Source organism: Tympanuchus pallidicinctus, unplaced genomic scaffold, assembly GCF_026119805.1.
Source record: "Tympanuchus pallidicinctus isolate F22 unplaced genomic scaffold, pur_lepc_1.0 scaffold5, whole genome shotgun sequence".
In the NCBI taxonomy this organism is placed as follows: Eukaryota; Metazoa; Chordata; class Aves; order Galliformes; family Phasianidae; genus Tympanuchus; species Tympanuchus pallidicinctus.
In genome coordinates this window covers 43030651-43052685 of record NW_026294769.1, presented here as the reverse complement: position 1 = coordinate 43052685, position 22035 = coordinate 43030651, and the positions used below count along the sequence as shown (strand labels likewise).

Here is a 22035-nt window from a genome sequence, read left to right as displayed (position 1 = left end):
GGAAGGTTTTTGCTGTTGTTTTCACATGATTCTTTTGCCCCCCGAAGGCCGAAATACAGCTTACAGGACTCCGATTTTTAAGTTAGAAAACAAAAGCGATAGGACAAGCTCAGCAAGGCTTGAGTGATGCTGGGTGTACAAGGCCATGCAGATGTTGTTCCCAGTCTTCTGAACCATCAAACTTCCCCCTTCAAAACATGGGTGCTGTGTTCTGTGGCTCTATTCCCCTTTATATCTGCAAGGAACATTTTTGTTTCTGCAGTAAATGGAGCCCCGATTACCTGTGAGGCTGTTAATAAAAAAATATACACAGTCTCACATCCCATATCATTTAACTAAATGGTATTTTTTTGAAAAAAATCACACTTATTCTAATGTTGTTGGTTGTAAATGGGACCTACCATGGCAGCACTGCTCAGCGTGGTCAGCCAGGTTTGCTCAGAAAAGCAAAAAGTAATCCTTAGAGTGCTCACTGTAATACCAAACAAAAGAAAAATCACCTTTTCAAGGGTGTAAGATAGAACTGTAGAATGACAGGATATACCGAGTTGGAAGAGACCCATAAGGACTGTTGCATCCAACTCCTGGCTCCATGCAGCACCACCCAGAAAGTTTTGATTCTGTACCTGCGTGTGGCAGCAAACCAGTTTATGAACAGTGAGCCCAAAAGTCACTCACATCCTCATGCAACAGCCTTGGTTTTCCCAGAGCCGGCAGCATTCACATTTCTGATAGGAGTTGCTTCTAGAAGGCATCCATTTCAGCAGTCAGGAGATAATGTGATTCCATGCTTTATCTCCTTCTCTGGATGGTGAAAATACTACGTTCACTTCATAAGTTTTTTTGGTGCATGCCTGTGTTTATTTTCAAGCTGAGATTGCAGACAGGTAGTTTGTATTCAGCAGGGGCCGTGCCATGGGCTGTGCCGGCAGCCTGGGTGCTGCTTGCACCCCACAGACTCCTGGTCCCACAGTGACTCCTGGCCATGGGGCTTCCAGTCTCCTCCTGGCAGCACACGAGGAGTTGCAGTGTGAGCGCAGTGGGAGTACGGCGGACATGAGGTGAGGGGTGATGAGGAGCTTGGGGAGCTCTGGCCCGGCACTGAGGTTCACTCACCACGAGCCCTCAGCCTTGGCTGCCAGCCTCATGGACACTCTTGTCACTTACAGGCCCCTCCCCACAGGGAAGCCCCTCATGGACTGTAGGCATTTACCTGAGGCCCGCAAGGAGACCCTGAGCCCAGAGCCCGAGTCACCACCACCTCCAGCTGCCAGCAGCAGCCCCTGCCTACCCCCCGCCATCGGGCAGCGGGCCGGGACAGGCCCAGGGCGACCCGCAGCTGCCAACGCTGCACGGGAGCGCAGCCGGGTGCAGACGCTGCGCCATGCCTTCCTGGAGCTGCAGAAGACGCTGCCCTCCGTGCCGCCCGACACCAAGCTCTCCAAGCTGGACGTGCTCCTCCTGGCCACCACCTACATCGCGCACCTCACACGCAGCCTCCAGGACGAGGAGGAGTCTCCAGGAGAGTCCCTGGGAGCCCTCCGAGGAGATGGGTACCTCCATCCTGTCAAGGTAGGACAGCTAACTAGTGTTCAAATATTCAGACGAAACCAGCAATTGCAGGCTGATTTACCTTGCTAGAATGCATGCGCAGAAAGACTGCTTTAGCTGAGTATGCCAGAGCCACATAACTATGCACCTGGCTGCTGCAGGCCCGGTGGAAATACCTGGAGTTGCTGGCGTTTCCCCTCCTTCAGGGACTTTTCACAAAAATATCCGATACAGCTGAAGTCCAAGCGCAGTGGGACTCCATCCTAAGAAGGGAAATGCCAGTATCTGCTCAGTGTCCATGGGAAGCCTGGCAGACCCGCTCCAAACCCAGCACAACGTGTGGGGGAACTGCTAAGATGTGAAATGCTCTACAGCAGCCATCCCGGCCATGGCAGTGCTTGGCAATGTCTGCAAGTCTGCAGTTTCTCCTGCTGAGGCAGCCAAGATAAGAAATAAGACATTAATTACTGGCCATGCATTAATTCCTCCTGTGAAAGTGCTTTTCTGATGCTTGTATTTCACGTAGTTGGTACATGCTGCTGTTTCTCCTGCCTTCATCAAAATAGGTCCAGGAGATGTAGAGGACATGAAAGGGGAACTGCTGTTAGGAAGTACCTGTGAATGGGAGCTGTTTCCAAACACATGTGATGCTGAAATGCTGCGAGGTGTTTTCTTTGGCTCCAGCCTAAGGGAGTGAATTAGCGCACTGCTGTTTTTTTATTAAGAGGCTGATGAATTCAGAATGATTTAATTATGATTAATTCGTGAAGTAATCCCTAATTCCTCTAAAGTGACTGAGTCACAGAGACCTCCTTGTTCACGCTCTTGGTCGTGGTAAAAAGCGCGATGTGAACGTAGGCTTCCCAGCCCGTTCGAATGATTAGCAGGCTCATTAGGAAAGCAAAACCTTTACATAAATCAGAACATGGCTATAATTTAAGAAAAAAAAAATAAACACTGTGATGTGTTTCAAAATAAGCTCTCAGTAGCTTCAGTTAGCTCGCTTGGCCAGGGTGAGGGGGCACAGGTCTCACAGCACTGCTCAACGGCTGCCAACTACTGCCGGCAGAAAAAATAGCCATTAAAGCAGTTAAATGATCCAGCTGCACATTTCCCAGGCTACTGGAATACAGCAACAGTTGATTCATTCAGCAGTTATTTTTGATAATCCTATTTGCGTTTCATTTACCTGCAGTTTTGCCAGAGATCCTATCAGTCTAACCAAACTTTCTGATATTTTGGGTAGTAAATTAATGCTGTAGTTGGAACTAGAACAGAAGTGTCCCAGAGAAATCACAGTAAATGCTTCAAAAAATCTGAGCGCAGGATATGAGAAGAGCAGTGCAGATAAGGGCTGTAACAACACTCCTGTGTCAAGCACAGTATAAACGCAAATAATGTGGAAACTAAACCGTTCAGGTGCTGTTGTGTGTACACTGACCAGGAAGCAGGGTTAATTACTTCAAGTTAGGTAATGTCTCAGATGCCTTAATATAGATGAATTCATAACATCAGGTTTGCAATAAAAACACCAAATGAGATGTTTGGGTCTTTCTTAAGAGAGAACATTCTGCTTCTTTATGTCTTTAAATGGAAGGGCTGAAATCTAACTGCAGTGCTAATGCTTTGACAGCCCCCTTCCAGTTTTAGAGCTACCTTTGTTGCTCAGGAAAGGTACCAGCCTGTTCCCCCAAGTGCCTTAATTTTAAAAGAATGGTACTACTTGGAAGACCATGCTGGCTTTTTCAGGTATTTCTGCATCAAAGGGATGCCTGAAAAGACAGCATGTTGCATCCAATTCTAACAACCAAACTCAGCTTACCACGCTCAAGCTGAGCTCGTCCATTCCTATAGCAAGGCATACAGCCAAACACCCACAGCACGGCAACTCCCAGGCTGCAAGAAAAACCCTCCCCACCAGAGCAGGCAGGCTGGCACAGCTGGGTGTGCATGCAGGGGAGCCAACACTGGCGCATCCTGGCAGTGTCCCATCCAGCATCGAGGGAATGGTTTGCTTTGTTTTAGTGGCAGAGCAGCTGCAATGCAACTTGTGGTGAGACACCTCAGCAGTGTGAGTTACAATTGTTTGTTGGGTCATGAGAATTTCTAGGAACTATATCTCACAGTTTATTCCCAAAGAAGATATCCATGCTGCTGTTCCTTTGCACAGATCCTAATTTTCCAGTAAGTGACAAGACACAACTTTTTTTGGCAGTACTGTCAGATTCCTATTCTGTCATGATTCCATCACCACATAAAGCTTTGCTTTTGTCACTCAGAACTGCATTCAGACCCCAGGTGTTTCAGCACGGTGCTTGTTCTTGTCTTGCAGAAATGGCCAATGCGATCCAGGCTATACATTGGAGCGACAGGACAGTTTTTGAATCACTCAGCACAAGGAGAAAGTGCAAACCAAGGAGAAACATCAACAAATTCTCAACAGTAGTCTCCCTTTTCATTAAAAAAAAAGTTATTTATTACACCACATATATATTTAAATTTAAAAAAATATCACATCAGCAAGCCGTAATTCCTGAAATACTGTTTGTGGATCAGAAGGAATTGGTTCTTAAAGATCTCTGATACCTTATTAACTTCATGAGACTTATCACTGGCTTCCATCATTGAGGATACTGCTGGTATCTGAACCAGGGCAACAGGAGAAGGCAGCTGCTGTCAGCACTGACAGCAACAGGGGCAAGACTGCTGACAACAGCTGTTTTCATCCACCTCTGCACAGGAAGCTGATAGGTACATGACAGGAAAAAGAGACAAGGAAATGCATACTGACTAAGTGTAGTGCAATACAAGCTCTGAAGAAAAACAAATGGCAAACAAGTCTGCAAACAGCCATCAAAATAACGCGTGCCCTTTCCTCATGGTATGAAGCTAATAGCAGAAAGCCCACAGACAGCAGTCAGGTCATGCCTTTATCCTTCAGGCAGTCATAAATGCATGGAAATGGGGGCGCACATTCACTTTAAGTAAAGATGTGCTGAAATTTATTCTACACGCACAAACACAGACTGCTCTACAGACTAAATGTAGTTCCATTAATTAAGTATTACTTGTATTGATCTATAGCCTTGTGTTGCATGTGATGTGTCTATTAAGTGTTACCCCAGAACTATTACATCAAAATACACTCCTCTCATCCGGGGCTTCAGCTGAATGAGCCCTGAGAGCTGGCTTGTTCACAGCACATGATTCACTACATCATTTCCTATATTTAGGCAAGAAATATTTAAACTAAATGCACCAGTGCCATCTAATGTATCTGTTCTGTAAAACACCGTACTTTTCATATATTGTTATTGTCAAGGTAAACATTAAATATTATTCACTGGACATTATATATTTATTGAGATGCAAAATCTGTATAACTTCTGTTTCTAATTGCATAGGATGAACAGTTACTGATAATAACGTCATGGAGTTGTTTCAGTGTTAGTAGAGGAATGGGGTAATTTTGGCTCTTTAATTTTGGGAGTGCATTTATACTAACAGTTCTGAGGACTTCTTCACAACTTAAGTCTTAAAATAACACACAAGATGAGGGCATAAGATGCAGATGAAGTTTTAGGCTGAGAAAATGCCAAGTAGGATGGCAGAAGCACGGAGAAGCCACGTGGGGTTCACACATAACTAAAACCTATATGAATGGCATCAGGTCAGGGCAAAAAGAAGCGGTGAAATTAACAGCCAGAAGGCAGTGCCAAAGCTCAGCCTGCACTGTGGGCAGGTAATAACATGCCGATGAATCACCATTAGGAGAAAACACGACATGTGGTGCTGCATGCTGTTACATGCAGTTACCTGGTGCAGCAGCAGCTCCTAAATAACACACCTGGGGGGGACAGAATTCAGGAGGCCCACAGCAAAGCAACACAAAATGCCACCCGCTGGTCTGCAAAGGCTTCTTCCTTTCATGCCACTGCGAGGCTTTGGGAAGTAAGCACGTAAAACACGAGGGGACGCACGTGCGGACAGCACGGCCGGCCCAGCGATGGCAGAGGTCGGCCAGTGTGGGGGAACCGACCTTTAGCGGTCCCTTCCAACGTACGGCTCTAAGCTGCGTCCGCACGCTGCTGCCGAAGGGAACGGTTCGTCACAGGCCAGCGGAAGGACGCGGCCCGCTCCCTGTCAGCACCGCTCTGCTCACAGACACGGAACGCCCTCTGCCCGCCGCCATACGCGCACCACCGGCTCAGCCACAGCCGTGCGAGCCGCTCCCGCTCTTCCAACCCCCTCTCAACAGCCCAGAGCCGCGCCTCCAGTCACCCCGATCTCCCGCCAACCCCATCGGGACCGACTCACCGTCACCACAGCGCGACAGCGACGCAACGTTTTGCGCGTGCGCAGCTCCGCCGGAGGTGCCCGCAGGCCCGCGCGCCTTTCCCGCCCCGCCCCGCGGCGCGCGCTCTATTTAAGGCTTGCGCGCGGCTGCGCCGCCCTTTCCTGAGGCGGCACTGAGCGAAGTCGCGTCGTGCCGAGAGGCTGCAGCGATGGGTTCTACGGCCGGGCCCTGGTCGTGCGGGGCGTGGGTCGGTGGTGCTGCAGCGGCTGGCTGGAGGAGCCTGAGTTCCGTGAGGCTTGGTGGCGCACGAACCCGGGGCCGTGCCCGGCGCACGCCGCTCCTGGGAGCGGGCTGCTGGCTGGCCGGCTGGCTCCGTGCTGTGCGGCGGGCACGGGGCGCAGCGCCGGTCTCGGGTGGTTGCAGAGGGCTGTGGCTCGCTGATGCTGCCTTGCAGCTCCACGTCAATCCCACGTCAATTCAGCGCTCGATGCTTTAAGTGAGTCGCTTCTAGTTTGTTTGTTTGTTTTGCTTTTTTCTTTTAAGGCATTAAGTTATGTCGCCAGCAGTTTAATTTGAAGAGTGCAGTCCTGGCAGTGAAATGAATCCGACCTCTAAACTGAAAGCAGTAATTGTTGGCTGCGTTTACCAAACCTAAAGCATCACTTGAGGGATGAGCGAGTGCTATCAGCCTTTGCTTTGCTCACCAGAGGTGCCTGATTGCTATCAGTGGCCTCACCTCGGTGCTGAGCGGTGCAGCTCAGGCTGATGCCTGCTGGCCAGGGCAGGATTCTGGCAATGCAATGTGACCTGTGAGCTTAAAGTGGGTCTAATTGGGGTGCTGATCTCACAGGCTGCTCATCAGGCCTCTGAAGTTGTGGGGAATGAGGCACCTGGAGAGACTTGGTTTTGCTGATAAGCCACTTTGATTGGCAAGCGCATGTCCTAATTGTGAAGATAAATTACTGTTTTTCCCCAGTTTGGCTGGTGCTGCACTGTGACCCTGAGCGTGCCCTTTTTGCACAGCAGGCACAGATCCCAGAGGGCCAGGGCAGCCCGAGGTGTCTCTGTGGCAGTGCCCTGCCAGGGCCATAGCGCAGGGGCTGACCTCGAGTTCAGCTTGTAGGGAAACCCATCAATCAGTGCTGCGGAGCACAGTCCACAAAGGGCTGTCTTATTTGCTGTACTGTGCTGGGATACTCCTCTCCCTGGTGGTGGTTGTTCATTAGGAGCAGCCTGATCCTACAGTCTGTCATTCTTCATTCTGGAACTCTTCTGTTGGTGGAATACAATCTTTTTAACCTTAATTTTGACTGACGCTCTCTGCTTTTCTCCCCAGGTCCTGGTGAAGCCAACAATAGTTTCATTTCGTATTTTTCTTACTGGCTTGCTTTCCCCAGATAAACGCTGTTGCGTTTTGCTCAAGGCCCAATAGTAGAATGCTCAGGAGAATAAAACCTTTTTTCCTTCTCTTCCTTGTTTTAGGCAACAAAGGCAATTAGGAGATGAGTCGGTTTCTGGCTTCGGGAATCTTCAGGCTCGACTCTGTGCTGTTGCCTTGCAAGCAGGAAGATGTCACATGAATTGTGACAGAAGTATCTCTCACTGTTCTTAGTGGTGAGGAAATCATCCAGAGCTGTCTCCTGAAATCGAGGTCTTGATTTCTGCAGCTGTTTAAGATTTGTAAATTGTCTTACTGATGGAACAAGATATATGATCATTTGCATGAAGGGTTAAGTCTTAAACTGTCCTAGAGAGTATTCCTCAGTCAGCACAGACCAGTTAATACATTTTGAATTACTGACTGATTTCCTACTACTAAGCTTTTTACTTATATAATGACTCAATTTGTCTATTATGCAGCTCAGTTTGCCTTACCATGTACTACTGCCATGAATTTTGGAAGGTGAGGTTTTATCCGTCTTTAAATTAACAACCATAGCCCTTAAAATCTGGCCTTTTGTTCTTTGAACTTGAACTCCATGTCATTGGAGAGCTAACTGAGCTTTTACTGAGGCTAAAATTCTAAAAGGTATTATACCAGCTATAAACCTTTGCAACTGCTGTGTTGTGGGGTGTCACTATCAATTTAAGAATCATGAAGGAATTGGAAATGAGAGACTTGAGAACACTGGAGAATCCTTTTTTAACTGGATAAATAGTTTTGTGAAGAATTAACCAGATGTTAGCTGGAAGTAAAAGGCTGAAGTAGAGAACACGTCCTCAGATAGCTATCCCTGCTGGTACTTAACCACATCAGTCTGTCAGAATACAGTCAGAGTGGACAGAGAATCGTGGCAGTGAACTTCACCTCTGGGAAAAAAAGAAAAAAAAACACTTGGCATCTAAAGCCTGAATGTATCAGCAGAGACCCATGTTGTTGTGCCCTAAAAGAGCTTTTCTTTTTTTTCCTGGCTACACCAAATTTGTTCTGTGCTTAATGGTTGAAAACACAGTTCTGCTTAGATTTCTAGAAGCACATTTCTGGAGGCCAACCTAATAAATCCCCTTGCACTTGGTACCTGGGAAAATTAGCTCCAGTCTTAGGGCATGTGGGAACCTGTCTGCTGGCACTGTGATGATGATTGTCTGCCGTTTACCCAACTGATTTCTGTGATGAGTAACACTCTCTGATGTGCCAGCTCATCAGTAGGTGGCAAATCAAATGGGATAAACCTTTTGTTTCTGACTCGATTTATTCTAATCTTTCAAAGGTTATCAGATGACTTTCTCCGCTGACTTCAAGTTGTGTATAGCCAACAGCAGACTGTTGATTTCCAGAAGTATGGGTGCTTAAGAAGGTAAGTTGTTTTTCTGCTGTGATGCTACAATGCTGAGGATCCAGCGAGCTGTTCACTAGCTGGGAGAGCTTGCTAGCCATATTTGCTGCTGCACGCAGTTGTGCCAACTTACAGTGGCTTAAGATGTGGCCTGTTACTTAAGCTTTTAGACTGCTGCCTGACTTTGCAGTTCTTACTTGTGATCCTTCTACAAGAACTACAGTTTTTGCTTAAGGCATCACATAGGTAAAGCTGGGGAGAGGAAGGAGTAAAAAGTTGGGTTCTTTTTGCTGAATATTGTTCTTCTAAGGATATGTAGTCCTTATTATGGCTTAAACAGAATTCTTTTCAGAATTATTTCTGATTAGTCTGTTATGAAAATAGTTGTACTGGCATAATGATGATATCTTTGCCGTTTACCCATCTGACTGGTTGTTGATGTGTATCATTGGATCTGAAATGCCAGCACGGTTAGTAACTTCGTATAATTGCACATGAGATTAAGCTTATAGAAAAGTGGCTAAATTTGAAATGCTTTGGCTTTTTTTACAGGTTGAGAACAGTGTGAAAAGTGGATTTCTAATGCACTTGGAAATGCTTTGCTGGCCCTTCTTGCTTCTCAGAAGCACTGCTTGATTTGAATGTGCTCTGGGTGAAGTCCTGTGACTTGTAATACCATGCTGAAAGGAAGAAGTTGAGTAGGATGGAGTTAGAGTTTAGATGAAAATGTGAATAATGCCTGAATGAAGTTCAAGAGAGAGTGGAGTGAGAAGTAGCCCTTCAGACAATGTTAGAACTCGGTATGAATATTCAAGTGCAGTCAAAGTTTGGTTTCAGGGTTAAAACACAGGAAATTTTGTTTTCTTGCCTAAATTAGTCTATATAATAATGGTAGAAGCTATTCTGCTCATTTTCAATGCAGTGTTTGTATAAATAAAATCCTGGATTTATATTTCCAACGGCTATAGTGTTTTGTTAAGGCTGTGTAAATGGTAGCACCATGATTTTGCTGCATGACCTGTGCAGAAGTCACAGCAAGCCCTCAGTGTTTGTTCAGTTTATCCATCTTTGAGTAGAAGTCTGTCCATTTTGCTGCTGCATTTAATGTGGGCCTCCGATGTAAAACTTGCCCAGTGTTGTGCTACAGCTGCAGCATTGGTAGGAAGAGAAATCACACAGAATCACAGAATCACCCGGGTTGGAAGGGACCTCAAGGATCATGTAGTTCCAACCCCCCTGCCTAGCAGGGCCACCAAACGTACACATTCAGATCAGGTTGCCCAGGACCCCGTCCAACCTGGCCTTGAACACGTCCAAGGACGGGGCATCCACAACCTCCCTGGGCAGCCCGTTCCAGGGCCTAACCACTCTCCTTGTGAAGAACTTCCCCCTAACATCCAACCTAAATCTTTCCTCCTTCAACTTGGATCCATTTCCCCTAGTCCTGCTGTTGTCAGCCCTTCTGAAGAGTTTACTCCCCTCCTGGGTGTAGGTTCCCTTCAGGTATTGATAGGCTGCAATGAGGTCACCCCACAGCCTTCTCTTCTCCAGGCTGAACAAGCCCAACTCCCTCAGCCTGTCCTCATAGGGGAGGTGCTCCAGCCCCCTGATCATCTTAGTCGCCCTCCTCTGGACCCTTTCCAAGATCTCTATGTCTTTCTTGTACTGAGGGCTCCACACCTGGACACAGTACTCCAGGTGGGGCCTCACAAGAGCCGAGTAGAGAGGGACAATCACCTCCCTCTCCCTGCTGACCACCCCTCTCCTGATGGAGCCCAGGATCCCAGCAAGAGAAGCTGGAAGCAGCAAGAGAAGGCCCTACTTAGAACAGCGTACCCACTGTATCAGTCTTCACACTCATTTTTGCAATGAGGCAGTTAGGCTGGAACTCCTTGAGCTGCCTCCTCCCTGGTGGGCCTACTAATAATTTTTTTTTGCTCTCCTGTCTCCAGTGTCCTTATCTAAACTTTATTTCAGATTGCAGGAGCTTACCTGCATCCTGTGCTGATATGATGGTGCTGTAATGTAAAACTGAGACATAAAGCAAGAAGCAGTATGGTGATATAAATCTTAAAATTTATAGTACATTATATAGTACATGAATAACTTGAAGTTGTCTTACATCAGTACTGTTTTTTGTAGTGTATTTAAACTATTCCTTGCTGGATAATGCATTTAAAAAGCAACAGGAAAAAGTACAGTTCATAGTTGAAATGAAATACAGTATTCTGCATTCTTGGTTTAAATGTTAGTTACCTTATTAAAAACTTGTCTGTGTTCATCCAGTTAAATCAGTTACCAGGAAACTTCAACTAAATCCTATCAGCTATGCTTTATTTCTTTGCAAAATAGCACTGAAAACAGTTGTCTATTTTTCTGTAACTGCAGTGCCAGAAAGCTGAAGTAGAAGCTTCGGACTCACAGCAGAGTTCATTCTTCATTAATGCTAACGTAAGTCCCTGGGCTGTATGCACCAATAAACTGAAGCAGTTGATGGTGGCACTGCAGTAGGTAAATATCTCTCTGTTGGAGGCTGTTTTCATCACTGAGGTCGAATGGAAATACTGCGTTTGGTTCTATGCACAATGCTGACTTACCTAAGCAAAAAGAAATCAGTTCAGGCCTTAGGAGGCTTGGCAACCTTTGGCCAGTATTTTTAAGGAGTGGAGAGGAAAAAAAAAAATAAGCTGCCGTGCAGATCACTTAGTAGTTCATTTTGTGAGTTAGCACTTCTGTATTACATAGTGATTCTGTCACTGCCAAATTTGTGTGTGAACAAATGTGACATGATAATGAAAACCTTTCTTCAGGGAAAGAGTTCTGCCGAGGGTTTAACCCGGACCGATGCTATAGCAGCAGCAGTGTCTCCAGTGTGCAATCGTAAGGATAGAGGCTTGGTGCTGTTTGGGGCTTCACTATGGACAGTACTGAAGCACACCACTGGAAAGTCACCTGAAAGATCTCAGCTTTCACTTGAAATGAAATACCTCTGTTACTGCAACTGACTTAAGGTAAGTTTTTTCAAACTGACAAAACATGAAAACGATACACCCAAGCCTAAAGACTGCCTTACCGTATTTTAGGGTAAGAGATGACTCAAACAACAGGATGGCAATCAATGCGTCTTCCTCAAGGACTTTCTTCCTCAAACTCAGTTTAGTATGAGCTTTGGACAGTGAAATCCTAAGAGATGAATGTAAGCATGTCAGAATGGTTGAAAAAATTGCAGAAATGAAGACATTGCATATTTTTCCGTTGCAAGCATTTCTGTAAATCAAGAGGTAACCCTGTACTTCTTGCTTTAAAAATAAACTTATGTAAGAGAAAGCTATGAAAATGTAAACCCCATTTTTATTTTTCTAAACAGCTTTAATGGGAAAAAAAAAATTGAAGAAACATCGAGTCTAAGAAATAGTTCATTCTTTAAATAGTTCATTTTTTAAAACCAATCCTATAAGGTGGTATTCATTAATGTTAAGATACTCTTTATACTTGAACTCTTCCAAACTCAAACAATGTCTGCATTTTTACTTAATAAATTGAGCTGGTTAGCAGTTTCTATTGGAAACTGAGATAGATGTGTTGCGATGAGCATTGGACATACAGGATTTTTAGTGCAGGTGCTGATAATTTTGATCCACGCAAAGAATCTCTCCTCACTCTACGACTTGCAAGATAGTAGCCCTGAATGAGGTTTTCTGCTTCAGAACTCAGTTGGACATGAAGATTCTTTGCGAATGAAATAAACTAGAGAGAAGGTAAAAGAATTTTAAACATTTAACTGTGGGAAATAAATAATACACCTTTTTTTTCATACCTTTTAACATACTGGCGTAGTAAGAGAGGTAGAACAGTGTATTTCACCATCAATTTTTGTAAAAAGCTTGTCACTGTTCAGCTATGCATAAGGGTAGATTTTAGATACTGGGCTGAATTACCTGTTACAGAATTACAGGGATTTGAAGGAAGATGAACCTGCTAAAGCAGGTTCCCTATTGCAAGTTAACTGTATTAGAAATACTGACAGTTTCTTTAGAATGAAATATTAACTTTTTATAGAATCAGAGAATGGCTTGGGATGGAAGGGATCTCAAGGATCATGAAGCTTCAACCCCCCTGCCTAAAACAGGGCTGCCAGCCTCCAGATCTAATACTAGTTCAGTACTAACTAGTCAAGTATTTTACACTAAGTTTTATGACTGTAAATTGTTCTTGTTAAAAGCATAATGCATTGCTAAATTATTAGATAATAACTACCTCTTCATAATCCTGTGTTCTGAACTGCTGTGAGACTCTGTACAGCATGGCTTCAGGATTAATGGCTTTTTGCAAGACATGATGCACTACAGGAAAAGACAGCTGACACGAAGGAAATTCATTGTATATCAACAGCCCAAAAACATCTAAAAGATTAGGTGGAATCAAACTCAGGTCCTGAAGAGAAGTTCCAGAGAAGAAAACAAATTATTATGGAATTTTGACTATTAGAAACACTGCAATTTTTTCAGTCTGTAATATTCAGTATCCATATGCCAAAGGGTGCAAAAATAGCTAATGAGTTATCTATAATATAAGTAACACAATTGTTTCAGTAGTAGTTGTCAAAAGCTATTGTGAATAAAATAAATGGCATTTACTTTGGGGAAAGCTAGCTCATTTTAGAAGATACTTGATTTAAAGTCACTTAAGCTGTTTGTTTTCATTATTTCCCAAGCTGAAATAACAATAACCAGAAATAATTGTCAGTTGCTTTACCATCTGCCCAATTAAAAAGCTGTCCCTTGCTGTCTGTTTCTTTGGGGAAGAACCCACATCTACATAAGACCAGAAGTTGGTCTGAATTGAAATAGTCACTTGTTGGTCAGCCTCTTCTCCATACTTCTTCCCAGGAATGAACAGCGTTGTCGTCCTGCTCTCTAGCACTAGGAGAGGACAATAAACATCAGCGATGTGATTGATACAGTTTGACTATAAATCCTAGTTCCAAGCACAGTAGCCCAAAAGAGTCATTATTTTATTTCACTGAATTTGTCTTAAGTTTTGGCACTTCCACACCACCAGTTTTGAGGACTGAGTGTGTGAGTGCCTAAATCCGTTAAAGGCTAGATCACAAATCCTGCAAGCCTGATGAATGCGCTTCTCATTCCACCTCACTGTAGTGCTTGTTTTGCCAATAAATGGATCCCTCTGCTGGAGCCTGTATAGCAAATGGAAGCTTATAGATTTTGCCATTTTTAACCTCATTTCTTTCAGACTTGTTAAAAATAGCTGATATTTTCCAAGCATTTGAGGGCCATAAGGTGAGGAACAGACCTAGCTGAGGCGTTACATGTTTGTTTCATTCTGTCCCCTCATTTGTTAGTAGATATGAAATTACCGGATTGCAGGAGTTCGAGTTTATCCTTTTTGTATGCAGAGAAGTCTCCTATGTAACAGATACCACCCTGAGCCAGCAGAGCACTGCAAGCTTGAATACTAGCACTTCCAGTTCCATGTTTATCTTTGGACACAGCAGGAAAGATGTCACTAGAGGATGGGTGGCGTATGCCACGAGGCAGGAGACACAGGCTGTAATTCAGAAGCCTAGAGGATTAAATAATTGTCAGTGGTAAGCTGTCCAAACATTGCTCAGTTTTTCTAAATTAACTCTATTCTTAACATGTGGTAGTGATAGATATATCAAGATCTACCTTTAAACAACAACAAATTTAAACCACTGTCAAGACTACATGTGTGAAGTACACTTCAGTACAAATACAGAAATCTAAGCCCCAGGAGGACTGCATTTCTGATGGTTTTAACATGAGGCAAACCATGGCTTGTAACAGAAGTAATACCTAGGAAATCAAAGAAGTCCCCAAACGTAACCCCATACCATTAATGCCTACTCCTGTTCTAGGGGAAGGCAGAGGATTCTTAATTCTCTTGGCCATCGGGGGAAAAAAGAAGAGGCTGGTAACTTCTAGGCTGCAGCCACTGGGTTACATCCCCAATTCTTTTTGAGAAAGGAGAGTGCTCAATTTTTTATTTTTTTTTAACTCCCCTGCACTATATTCCTTGGCACACAGTTACACACTGCTTGGGCCCGCAGTCAAAGGCTCCATATGATTTTAAGATGTTAAAGCATGATTTCTTCTCATATTAAGAAATGGCATAAAATTATTGATTAAAATAGGTTAATGATAACAGAATACTGTGTGCATAGCATAAGCTGTGACCAAAAGCCTTCTGGAGCCAGCTGGCCATCATCAACTGTACTTCACCCCCACGTAAGCTTCTCTGAAGTAACTCTGCCCCAGGCAAGCCAGGACATAACTGAAAATTAAGGTAGCTGGGAAGCTAGCGATGGAAAGGCTTAAAGTGACAAAAGATGTGAGAAGCAGACAACTTCACTTTCATAATCACCAGCTTTTGGGGCAACCTTAGTTTTGATTTTAGAAAAAGGTTTAGTTTGACCTCTGCTAAACAGTGCCTGTCTTAAAAGCTTACAGAGATCATTATGAGACTGTTAGGGGTATTTATTAGCTGCAATCCTATATACATCATTTGAAACAGAGATGTTTCACGGTTATTGTTTAGCAAGTCAGAACCCTTTATATGCCTTTTAAGCCTCATCTCTTGCTTTTGATGTAGGGCCAATCCTATTGTCTTAAAACAATAAAAATAAAAAGAGTGAAGGAATCTCTTTACCTATCAATTATTAGAGTGTCACTTGTCACAATCAGTAGATCGAGGTAATCTGCATTTTCTATTTCACACGTCTGTACCAAACTCAGTAATATTGCCAATTTAAGAGTGTTGTAAGTGCCTGGTGGAACAACTTGAGAAGCAAAAATATTGGCAAGCGTGGCTGTAAACCTCCAGCATGAACTTGAGGTCAGTGAGAGTAGATACTTGAAATTTTCACCGATGAAAGAAGGACCTAAGTGAAACAAAATAGAGATTAACAAGCACTTAACAGAGCAGTGCAGGTACATTAGAATACATTGCCATTCGAGTCTTTATACAAAAGATTACAAAGAACAGATATTTATGCATTAAACACAAATTCAGAATGTAAACAGCAGCCAGCTATTAATTTTACTGCTCTAAAGGCCGCAGACACGATCTACTAAAACCAATGGGATAAGAAAGGAATAAGAAATAAAAATATTGGGTCAGTGTCACACATGATTCCCAAGCTTACAAGTGACAAGGGAAATTGGGAAAGGGAAGCTGAAGAACTGCAGTAAATAATTATGTCACTTCCCAATGCATGCAAAGAGAAGTGGGGGAGAGACGTTCTCAGCTGGCTGACTGAACCCATTCCCAGTTAGAGGAAAGTCCCACCGTGGTTTTGCAATCCAGGCTTCTAGATAACAAAAAGTTCTCAAGATTTTGCAGAAAAAAAAATGCTTTTCAAAATTTTAAGTCAATTCTAATTGGAACTTCCTTACCATTTGGTTTACAGAGCTCTACACTACTGACTTCTATAAATGCTGTAGCTTGTGGGCCATTTTGTACACAAGCTGGAATTCCTATGATCTTGTAGTGGTTTCCTATTGTCATTCTATTGGCCAGTTCATCTGGAAATGAAAAACAAAACGTGGGGGAGACCTGAAGATGTTTTAGCTAAGAAAAAAAAAAAGTGTTAAAGACACAGTCAGCTTTTCTAAACTGCTTTCATTTCTCACACGTAATTGCTGAAAACAACAGTTGGAATCCAGGTTTACCATTGTGGAGTAAGGAAGGAGAGTGGGTGAGGAGAAGTAAATTCCTGATAAAGAAAATGAATGATTCACTTGGTTCTGCACTGAAAAGAAAATGGACAGCTGTTTGCAAGTATATTCCAAAGCTTGTGGTTCCACCATTGTTAGTTACTGTCCTATAAACATGACAGGAAAAAAAAAAAAAACCACAAAAAAAGTGACCACATTACACATGACAAATTGCAAAGATTTCAAAAAGATACACACACAGCTTTGGGAAGCTCTGTAGTTCTGTGCACTTTATTCAGAAGTCACGTTTAGTTTTCAGAAGTGAGAGCTGTGTTCCAACCAAGTGTGAATCTCAGCCTGTAAGATCCTGTCTAACTGCACTGCTCACTGAAGCCAGGAGAATTTCAGTACTTGCACAATTCACAGCATCACACCAACATAACAGTACGTGCAGCGCTGCCGTTGTATCTCATCATCTTGGAGCTATTGTGAGTTTTCAAGAGATGAGCTGTATGATTCCATAGACACTGGGTATCAGATAACATTATTGGAAATATGGTGATGAATTGTGATTTAGTCGGGTACTCGCATTAGAAATCATTTAATGTTTCCAGTGGAAAGCAGTGGTAGTAGAAGCCAAAAATCCTGATTGAATCCGGAAACCAGCTAGATTGAGGAAGGATGTCAAAAACACATGAAATGGGTGCAAAACAGCAGGACCAAAGGAAGTAGAGAGGAGGAAAAAACAAGCTAGAATGTAATGCAGCAGAGCTGGCCAGGGGATCTTGCTTAAATGAAGACAGAAGTGAACACCACAGCTATATATTATTCTCTGCAATCATTTGTGCCTGCATTAGGCAGGTGACGACCCCTCTTCCTCTCCCCCCCTAATTTTTTTTAGAGAAAGAACCTCAATATAAATTATCATGACGTTCATCAGTTTATTCAGAGAAATGAACCTGTAAGGAAATGCAGATAATTGTCACAATTCGTTTCTAAAATATTTTTAGCAAGTCTTAGAATTGAAACTCAGCATACCTCTCAAGAAAACTGTAAAAGTCTGAATCCTAAAATGCGATTTATGGTCGGAATATCCTTTTAAAGCACGAAGAACTTTGGCATCAATCATTTCAACTATCTGTTTATCTTTCAGAAAAAAGGCAAGGAGAAGGTTATTTGTCCTGAAAACCAAGCTTTTTTCTTTTTTTTCTTTTTCTTCTCTCTAGGAGGCCAGGCTGGATGGGGCTTTGAGCAACCTGGACTAGAGGGAGGTGTCCCTGCCTAAAACAGGGGGGTTAGATCTACATGATCTTAAAGGTCTCTTCCAACCCAAACCATTCTATGATTCTAGGACGACTGCTATCTTTTGGGGCTGTTATCCCCACAGCCATTTTTGTTTATGTACTGTGTATCAGCAGTAGGGGAATAACAGACCCAGAAATAAAACTACACAGTTCCTACCACCAAGTACTCTGAATTTCATATCTTCCTGCAGTGGTGAAGAACACAAACTGCACACAAAGTCATTCCTCACTGTGGCAGATTCTGTAGCTCCAGGCAGATGCACCCTTATGTACCTAAACCCTGAAAAAGAAAAAAAAAAAAGTTTAGTAAACATTTATAATGAGAGCACGGTTTTCATTCTGCATTTCACGTTAAACACAGAAGTAACTAAAAACTGGGCAAGGAAATTCCGAATTCACAAGCGTGTTTCCCGAACATTGGCCGCCAGATGGCGCCGTGCCCCCATCGCACATTCCGCACCGCGACTGCAGGGCCTGACTCCCAGCAGCGGAGTGCCGCTATTCTGCGTCGTGTGGGAATGACACCGGACAGACACGTGCTGTATATACGCGCCTTCACAAAGACACGCGCTCATAAAGACTGCGTAGGAAAAGGACTCTCACGATAGGTTTTCAATTTGGTGAGTTATCTAAATTATTAAAGAGCTCTTCAGACACTGAACGGGCTGCCCGGGGAGGTGGTGGAGTCACCGTGCCTGGAGGTGTTTAAGAAACATTCAGATGTTGTACTGAGGGACGTGGCTGAGTGGGGAGATGTTGGTGGCAGGTGGATGGTTGGACTGTACGATCTTGGAGGTCTTTTCCAACCTTGGTGACACTACAGTTCTATGAAATAATATTAATTTCTTCTACTACTACCTTCAGAGAATGGACAGGTTTCCCCAGTGCAAAGAAATCTTGCTCCTTGAGTGTATTTTGTGACAGTTCCCATTGCAATCACTATTCCTTCAGACATATAAAATCTCTTAGATGTGTAATTAAATGGAAATGCAGAAAGACTGAGAACATAACTCGGTAATGGTGGTAAATGTGTTGGTTTCAGCAGTATGCTTATCTAACAAGAGACACGATGACATTGAAATAAAAATATTTAGATTAAATATATTAAAATGCTGTTCATAAATTCAATGTACTTACATGAAGAAATGCAACATGGTGTATAAATAGCTTTTAGGAAAAGAAAAAGAAACGTATCAAGTGGAAAAACAATCATTTATGCCAGGATTCTTGCAATATGTTGAGGTGAGACTTGCACTTTGTACAAAGGATAATACAACCAAAGGGAATATAAAGGCTGAAAAATTAATACAAAAAATAATCTTTGCTAATACTTCACCAGACTTAAAAGATTTAAGATCTAACTGGGGAAACAGTGTAGACTCACTTGGGCCTCCGTCTGTAACTGTTCAATTAATGATAATGTCTTAATAGCTATGAAACATACCTGTAATTGAAAAATAACTTCACTTTAGAAAGGAAAATCTAGTTAAAATAGAAAAGGATTATTCTTTGTCAGCCCTGACCACAACTATAAACTTACTGACTGAAAAATCCCTGCAGCTTTCATGGGCCTATGAAGAATGTAGTTTCCAAGAGTTGCATCCAATTCAGCAACATCAGAAGGGTTTATTGAAATAACGAAACGATACACAGCATAACTTTGTTTTGAGTCTGCAGGAGCAAAAACGGTCTTAAATATTACAGAGGTTTGCTTAACAATACTTACCAATGTTAACAAAATACTGAGTGAGCAATACCGTTGTATTTTTTGCAATCGTGCACAAATTTCTCAAGGCCACCACTTCGGTCAAGGTAAATAAGGATAATTTCCTTCATTTTCTGTATCTCTTTGTGCATCTTCCAAAAAGATCTTTGGACTCTTAATGAGAATTCTGGAATAAGCTGGAAAGAATTAGTTCAGAATTGGCCGTGCTACAATAACAATGAATTCCTAAAATGCTTACTATTCCTCTTATTACTGAATTATTGCACCACCCAACCCCTGACCCATCAAAATTAAAGGCAGCATTTAGCCCCTCCTCTCCTTACCTCCCCCCAGTCATTGGAGCTAAAGTGAGACATATATAGAGAGCTATGAAGGCTGTCACAGTTGTTGAAAACATGAAACGGAGGAATCATTTATTTCTTAAATTACATTTTCCTTGTTTGCTGTCACCTCCTGTAGCATCCATTTAAGGTGTAGATCTTGCAAACATCAGAATGCACAGGTGATCAATTCTTATTCCTGTAGATAAAACTTTCAAGACCACAGAGTTGGTCTAGAAGGTGACCATACTCTTCAGCGTTGTTTTTATTGCATACTGTTCACGTATTTTCAGAGCATTTTCAGAGTAAATCTCAGAACTTCTCTTATGAACTTAGAGGGAGAACTACTAAGGCCAAAATGTGGCACTTTGTATACACACATCTGATGTCTCTGTTTGTTGCAAGGGAGCTGGACTGGATGACCTTTAGAGGCCCTTTCTAAACTCTAAGGATTCTTTGATTCTATGATCTTTCAATGTTCACACAGACTTTATTTTACAAATTATCATCTCTCTTTTCTAAAGGTAACCGATATGAAACACCTGGCATAGGACAAAACACAGCATTAAGAGGCTGAAGAGAAACTAAAGCTCTTCATTTACGAACGATTCATGGCGGGAGGTCACAGAAGTCGGTTTGGAGGGCAGTCAGATGTGGAGAGAACAGGGTACCTGAGGTGCACCTGTATGGCAGCAGCAGAGAACTTCTTGTCAGTTGTATGCTGTGGGTGGGCTGGAAGATGCGTCCTACTGGCCCGAAGCATCACATTTTATGCACAAATTGAAGGAGAACTTACATTAGGATTTATTTTTCAGTTTCTTTAGGATGAATCCCATGCAACTACCGTTCCACCCCTTCAAACCTTTTACAAGAAGAGATTAAAGTCCAGCTGAAACCACAGCCTCTCCTTTCCCCCACCGCCCTGAGGTCACTCTGCGCCGTGCTCTGCGGCCGCAAAGCAGAGACACGCAGCACAGCGAGGACAGCCTGAGGACAGCCCGCACCACGGCCCCGGCGTTCTCCACACGCCGCCGCTCCCTGAGTTTCACAGAGCCAAGCGCGGCCTCTCACAAACCACCGCATCCCCCACGGTCGCACTCCGCTGCCTCACGGCACCGCGCCTAACACCTCCATCGCTCCCAGCTGCCTCATCATCGCTACCACCCTTCCTCTCAGCCCAGGGCTTCCCTTCGCCACGCGCCAAAGCTTTTGCCGCTCTCGCCGCCCGCTGGCGGGCTCGGGCAGTTCGGCGGCAGCACCAGGCGGCCCCTCAGGAGCCCCGCCGCTTCATGAGGGGAAACGCGGCGCCGCGCGGTCAGTCCTAACGCTCCTCCATCAGTCACAGACGGCACCTCCCCTTCTCAAGAACCCGCCGCAACGGGAAGGGAATGCCACCGCGGTTCCCACGTAGGCTCTCCTGCCTCGGATTTACCACCACCATTTGAGATTTTACTTCTCAACTCAGGGTTTGTGAAGGGCCCGCCCCACTTTCACCATCTTACTATGAGAAGTATCGTCACGAAATGCAAAGACAAGCGGAACAAGAGCGCTGATCTATGGAAGTATGGAAGGGTCTGCTGCTCCGCCTTTGGCGGTCCTGATCTGACTGGGGCACTTCACGACATGGAAGAGAATGGAAGGAATAACAGAGCAGAGCATTCCCCGTGAAAAGGAACACATTCACACCAAAAAGCCGTAAGGAAGAAACCCCAATAAAGAGGGGAGAGACGAGAGCCCACACGTGGTCAGGAAGCTAGTTACAGCCATTTCTGAAAGGACAGAAAATGAAAGGGTGCAGAATATACCATACTGCAACAATTTCTGCCTTCTAGCCCATTAGAAAGACGTACTTTGCTGCCAAATGATTACAACTGCAATTCATGTAAGTCACTGGCTGTCCTGAACAGCTGTGTAGCTGTTTCAAACTTCTCAAAACTTCACTGTGAAAGGACAGGAAATGAGCACAGAGCCACCAGTCCCCTCCCACAAACGACACAGTTCCTTCCTTCTTCCCATGCCAGCGTTAATTCCTACTTGCTTTACTCAGCGACTCCTTCCCACACCTCACACAGCAGCTACTCAGCATTACTTAGGCATTACGTGAAAGAATGAAAAAAAAGCAAACAATCCTGGTTTAGCTTCTACTTGTCTAATGCTTTGCTGCTGACATCATTAATTTCAAGAATAATTACAATTTTGCTGACAGGTTGATAGTTCCCTGGGTCATCCTGTTTACCGTTCTTAAGAAGGCAATGCTACACTGCCTTTTTTTTCCAGTCACCAAGGACTTCACCTGACCACCATGACTTCTCACATATCATTGAGAGCAGCTCAGTGATATCAGCCAGCTCCCTCAGGACTCT

At 43.8% G+C, this 22035-nt stretch overlaps 2 protein-coding genes and 2 long non-coding RNA genes across 5 annotated transcripts; 2 read left to right on the top strand and 2 right to left on the bottom strand.

Moving 5' to 3' along the window:
- Positions 1-1018: 1018 nt before the first annotated feature.
- On the top strand, positions 1019-4894 carry TCF24 (transcription factor 24). Its single transcript, XM_052704298.1, has 2 exons — positions 1019-1572; positions 3884-4894. Exons 1-2 carry the CDS (start codon positions 1072-1074, stop codon positions 3995-3997), a joined length of 615 nt encoding a protein of 204 aa, XP_052560258.1. The 5' UTR covers positions 1019-1071; the 3' UTR covers positions 3998-4894.
- LOC128091245 (uncharacterized) lies at positions 3655-5826 on the bottom strand. Its single transcript, XR_008211315.1, has 2 exons — positions 5399-5826; positions 3655-3904 (listed from the first exon to the last, which is right to left on the bottom strand). It is a non-coding gene; the product is annotated as an uncharacterized LOC128091245 (long non-coding RNA).
- A 197-nt stretch (positions 5827-6023) lies between these two features.
- LOC128091244 (uncharacterized) lies at positions 6024-9584 on the top strand. Of its 2 annotated transcripts, none has more exons than XR_008211314.1 (4): positions 6024-6344; positions 7331-7499; positions 8560-8646; positions 9178-9584. It is a non-coding gene; the product is annotated as an uncharacterized LOC128091244 (long non-coding RNA). The 2 variants fall into 2 exon arrangements; XR_008211312.1 differs by having other exon boundaries at positions 6025-6344; positions 7331-7462.
- Positions 9585-10925: 1341 nt separating this feature from the next.
- MCMDC2 (minichromosome maintenance domain containing 2) lies at positions 10926-22013 on the bottom strand. The gene is given in 18 exon segments (XM_052703692.1): positions 10926-11222; positions 11699-11808; positions 12230-12372; positions 12883-13059; positions 13381-13547; positions 14003-14208; positions 15316-15547; positions 16062-16190; positions 17361-17468; positions 17784-17906; positions 18485-18680; positions 19011-19070; positions 19167-19297; positions 19384-19518; positions 20344-20427; positions 20536-20620; positions 20622-20683; positions 20686-22013. Coding segments are annotated over 18 exon segments (2385 nt in total). The 5' UTR covers positions 20756-22013; the 3' UTR covers positions 10926-11055.
- Between the last annotated feature and the right edge of the window lie 22 nt (positions 22014-22035).

Bases quoted from the DNA above. Each gene is read 5' to 3' on its own strand.
- TCF24 (XM_052704298.1), top strand. From the start codon at position 1,072: ATGAGGAGCTTGGGGAGCTCTGGCCCGGCACTGAGGTTCACTCACCAC. The intron at 1,573-3,883 runs GTAGGACAGCTA...CTTGTCTTGCAG, and splicing joins GGTACCTCCATCCTGTCAAG to AAATGGCCAATGCGATCCAG.